This window comes from Octopus sinensis, linkage group LG29 (genome assembly GCF_006345805.1).
Source record: "Octopus sinensis linkage group LG29, ASM634580v1, whole genome shotgun sequence".
Classification (NCBI taxonomy): Eukaryota; Metazoa; Mollusca; class Cephalopoda; order Octopoda; family Octopodidae; genus Octopus; species Octopus sinensis.
This window is the reverse complement of record NC_043025.1, coordinates 16,265,463-16,270,462: the sequence shown is the minus strand read 5'-3', so window position 1 is coordinate 16,270,462 and position 5,000 is coordinate 16,265,463. Positions and strand designations below refer to the sequence as shown.

At 45.2% G+C, this 5,000-nt stretch overlaps 1 protein-coding gene across 3 annotated transcripts in view; it reads right to left on the bottom strand.

Annotated features, from left to right (window-relative positions):
* Positions 1–1,028, bottom strand: part of LOC115225945 (histidine-rich glycoprotein-like) — a 16,750-nt gene extending 15,722 nt beyond the window's left edge. Inside the window, exons 1-2 of one of the 3 annotated variants that reach the window (XR_005004282.1) lie at positions 769–1,028; positions 88–666 (exon numbers count right to left, since the gene is read on the bottom strand). Coding sequence is in view for 2 of the 3 variants with exons in the window: in XM_036514940.1 (XP_036370833.1) it covers positions 88–943 (856 nt within the window). In the remaining variant the exon portion in view is untranslated. Of the gene's footprint in view, positions 1–87 lie in introns of all 3 variants that reach the window. The other 2 variants (XM_029796924.2, XM_036514940.1) reach the window with 2 other exon arrangements.
* Positions 1,029–5,000: the final 3,972 nt, after the last annotated feature.

Here is a 5,000-nt window from a genome sequence, read left to right as displayed (position 1 = left end):
TCTAGAAGAGATTGTCTCCCCAATGACAGCTGACCACCAGGGGACACCACCTGCATAAAAGGTATTATAGAAAAGAAAGTGAAATACCTGGCTTGTATGTGTGTCTGTGATGTGGGCCATAGGTGTGACGGTCATGGGGTCCATAGGTATGTCTTCCTGGGCCATACGTGTGACGGTCATGGGGTCCATAGGTATGTCTTCCTGGGCCATACGTGTGACGGTCATGGGGTCCATAAGTATGTCTTCCTGGGCCATACGTGTGACGGTCATGGGGTCCATAAGTATGTCTTCCTGGGCCATAGGTGTGACGGTCATAGGGTCCATAGGTATGTCTTCCTGGGCCATAGGTGTGACGGTCATAGGGTCCATAAGTATGTCTTCCTGGGCCATAGGTGTGACGGTCATAGGGTCCATAGGTATGTCTTCCTGGGCCATAGGTGTGACGGTCATAGGGTCCATAAGTATGTCTTCCTGGGCCGTACGAGTGACGGTCATAGGGACCATAGGTATGTCTTCCTGGGCCATAGGTGTGACCATATCCGTAGGTATGATGGTCTCCTGCACCATATGTATGACCATCTGCATAGTTATGACGTTTTCCACGGCCATATGTATGGCCATGTCCGTAGGCGTGACCAGGGCCATAAGTATGACGGTCACCAGGACCATATGTATGACCATCTCCATAGTTATGACGTTTTCCACGGCCATATGTATGGCCATGTCCGTAGGCGTGGTCAGGGCCATAAGTATGACGGTCACCAGGACCATAGGTGTGATAATACGAGCGTTTTACAAGAGATTTTTCACTGGGATAGCCTGCGTTTCTTCGGACCACACTGAGAAGAGACTCATAATTACTCTGTTGCATTGCAGAGTGGGACCCCTGGAGGTTGACCGACAGTGCGGCCAACAGGAATACGGCTTGGAAGAATGTTTTCATGGTTGAAATAAAAGATGTCGCTGTGGTGAAAGAAGATCTTGCAGGGAGGCCACGAAAGCTGGCTTTGCTCTGGACTGGACCGGAGATTGGTTGTATTTATAGCGGAGAGCCATGGGTTGTGCCTGCCTCGCATTCATGCTTGCAGTCCAGTCAGTTCACAAATGCATGTATATACATACACACATGTACGTCCAAACATGCATACACACACACACATACACACATATATATATACATACATACATACATATGTATGTATATATATATATGTGTGTGTATATATATATATAATATATATATATATATATTATATATATATATATTATATATATATATATATATATGTATATATATATGTATATATATATATACATATGTATTTACATATACATATATATGTATATATACATATATACAGACAATACTCACACACACACACACACACACGTACACACGCACACATGCACACGCAGGCACAGGCCAAGGGAATACCTTGCCCACCCCTTCCCCCCGCACACCCCTCCACAAACACACCTGTCCGTTACTCCCCACCCCCACCATGACAACTGCCACCAAATCTCATTAAAAATATATCAAAAAAATATTTAGGAACAAAAAAACAACAAATTTCCCCCCTGACCCTCTTCCCTCAACTCTCGACCTTCCTCCTCCTGCTTCTCATTCCTTTTCTCTCCCTCTCTCGCTTCACTGCCTTCATTGTACTACAACCACCACCACCACCACCACCACCACCCTCATCATCATCATCACCAACACCATGACCACCACCACCACCACCACCACCACCACCCTCATCATCATCATCATCACCAACACCATGACCACCGCCACCACCACCACCACCCTCATCATCATCACACCTACACATCCTCTCAATCCTCCTCCCCCTCCACCCAACACGACTCACCCCCTCCCCTCCCTCCACATCTATCCCCTCCTCTCATCCCCACACAATTCCTTCCTCCTCCTCCTCCTCCAACTACTGGTATGGTTATCACCACCACCACCACTATGTGACTACGGCCTGCACTCTGAAATGAGGAGTGAACTAAGCCAGAAATCACAACAACAACAACAACAACAACAACAATGTAGCCGTCAGCATATGAGAGACCAATTCTAGAGAACCTCTACACAGGAGCTAGATCTGGTAGAAATAGCAACCAAATCTGCCTCAAATCGCACCCTACTCTCTTATGTATGTATATACAAAAATGTGTGGAGGCGCAATGGCCCAGTGGTTAGGGCAGCGGACTCGCGGTCGTAGGATCGCGGTTTCGATTCCCAGACCGAGCGTTGTGAGTGTTTATTGAGCGAAAACACCTAAAGCTCCACGAGGCTCCGGCAGGGGATGGTGGTGATCTCTGCTGTACTCTTCCACCACAACTTTCTCTCACTCTTACTTCCTGTTTCTGTTGTACCTTGTATTTCAAAGGGCCAGCCTTGTCATTCTCTGTGTCACGCTGAATATCCCCGAGAACTACGTTAAGGGTACACGTGTCTGTGGAGTGCTCAGCCACTTACACGTTAATTTCACGAGCAGGCTGTTCCGTTGATCAGATCAACCGGAACCCTCGTCGTCGTAACCGACAGAGTGCTAAAAGAACACAAAAATGTATGAGCCAATGAGGGAGACCTGTACATGGTAGCTAGACTTGGTAGAAATAGCAGCTAATTCATCTTCAGCTCACTGTTCATTATCTTCATTAGAGGAGAAAACTAGCAAAGGAACATTGTACAATATATTCCTAGATACATTATTCCTAAAACAGCAAGTAATAAGGCAAGAGCATCATTGTGAAAGCACTTTCCATCACAAAGGTTTTATGGTTTCCATCAAATTCAATGGTGATGGTCACATTCAGATGCGAACCATTTGATGATCATTATTTCTTTGTGAATAACAGCAACAACAGAGATTATGGCCTCAAAAGTAACCCAGAGGAGTGTGACTACCCTCCCCTAACGCTAACCCTAACCACATCCTGCCTATGTGAACCCTCATGAGTGAAGAAACCCCTGATGTCATGGTGTTCTCTGCAATACTCTGACACCCTTAATCACTGCAATGGCACCGACATCCACCCTTGAGGTTCAAGTACCAACATCCACCCTTGAGTGCAATGGAATCTCTGTAATAGGTTTGGAGTCAATATTTTGACAGGGAAGGATTTGGCATTAACAAGTCTGCTTTGCAAGTATATTGTCCTGGGTTCAGTTCCACTGTGGGACACCTTGGGCCAAAGTCTTCTGACACAACCAAAACCTTGGGATGTTGATTTGATGGAGGGAGTGAACTTATGTGAACCGAGACATTTGATCCCTATAAAACAAATCATGTGTGTGGTTGTTCAGCAAGAGATTGCCGAACCCTCATATGTCGTTGAATCGTGGAAGAGTCCATGATAATAATAAAGATCTATATCTATAATGGGCTGTTCCATGATGGTAAGATCAGCAAAGAAAGTACTCCATCTGGTGGAAGATAAATATTATGTAATAGACACAATACAGGTTTCTAACTGCTACTAAGAGTTTCTTGTGCTGAGGACATGCCAAACTAAGTTTATAGCAAGTCTGACATCTTGGCACAGTCATCAGGCACAGCCTACATGGGGGGAGGGGAGATAACTCTTTTCCCCTTTTACTTCTTTCTGGTTATTTTTTCTACTTACCCCCTTCTCACCTTCTCTCATTTCTTCTTTCATTCAAATTTTAGCTTGTTATGCCATGTGGGTTGTGCCTGATGACTGTTATAAAACATTGTTTGGCACACAAGAAGCTACTAGGAGCACAGAAAAACATGTATTGTGTCTATTAAATTATATGTCTGTGTATATATGTAGCTGGCTTTTGTTGACATGGAGAAAGCCTTTGACAGGGTCCCCAAATCCCTTACCTGGAAGCCAATGAGGAAACTAGGGATAGATGAATGGCTAGTGAGAACTATGCGAGCCATGTACAGAGACGCTGCTAGTAAGGTGAGGGTTGGCAACGAGTACAGTGAAGAATTCCGAGTAGAGGTTGGGGTCCACCAAGGTTCAGTCCTCAGTCCCCTCCTATTTATCGTAGTCCTCCAGGTAATAATGGAGGAATTCAAGACAGGATGCCCCTGGGAGCTCCTCTATGCTGACGACCTTGCTTTAATTGCTGAGTCACTATCAGAACTGGAGGAGAAGTTTCAGGTGTGGAAACAAGGATTAGAATCAAAGGGCCTTAGAGTCAATCTAGCTAAAACCAAAGTCCTAATAAGTAGGAAGGTAGACCAATCACAAACGCCTTCAGGTAGATGGCCCTGCTTGATCTGTAGAAAAAGCGTAGGTAGAAATTCTATAAGATGTACCCAGTGTAAGCTATGGACACATAAGAGGTGCAGCAATATCAAAGGAAGGCTAACTGGGAAGATAGCTTTTGTATGTGGCAGATGCTCGGGTGCAATAAACACTGAAAATGTGCAGAGAACAACTTCTGTCACATTCCAGGGAGGAAAACTAGAAATAGTTGATAGCTTCCGCTACCTAGGTGACCAAGTCAGTAGCGGGGGTCGGTGTGTTGAAAGTGTAACTGTGCAAAGTTCCGAAAGCTCTTACCCCTGCTGGTGACAAAGGCCTCGTGCTAATAGTAAAATGCAGACTGTATGTCGCATGTGTATGAACAGCCATGCTACATGGCAGTGAAACATGGGCCATGACTGCTGAGGATATGCGTAAGCTTGCAAGAAATGGAGCCAGTATGATCCGATGGATGTGTAATGTCAGTGTTCATACTCGACATAGTGTAAGTACCTTGAGAGAATAGCTGGACCTAAGAAGCATCAGATGTGGTGTGCAAGAGAGAAGAGGGCTCTGGTATGAGCATGTAGTGAGAATGGATGAGGACAGCTGTGTGAAAAAGTTCCACACCCTAGCAGTTGAGAGAACCTGTGGAAGAGGTAGACCCAGGAAGACCTGGGATGAAGTGGTGAAGCACGACCTTCGAACTTTAGGCCTCACCAAGGAAATGACTAGTGACCAAGACTTTTGGAAATATGCTGTAC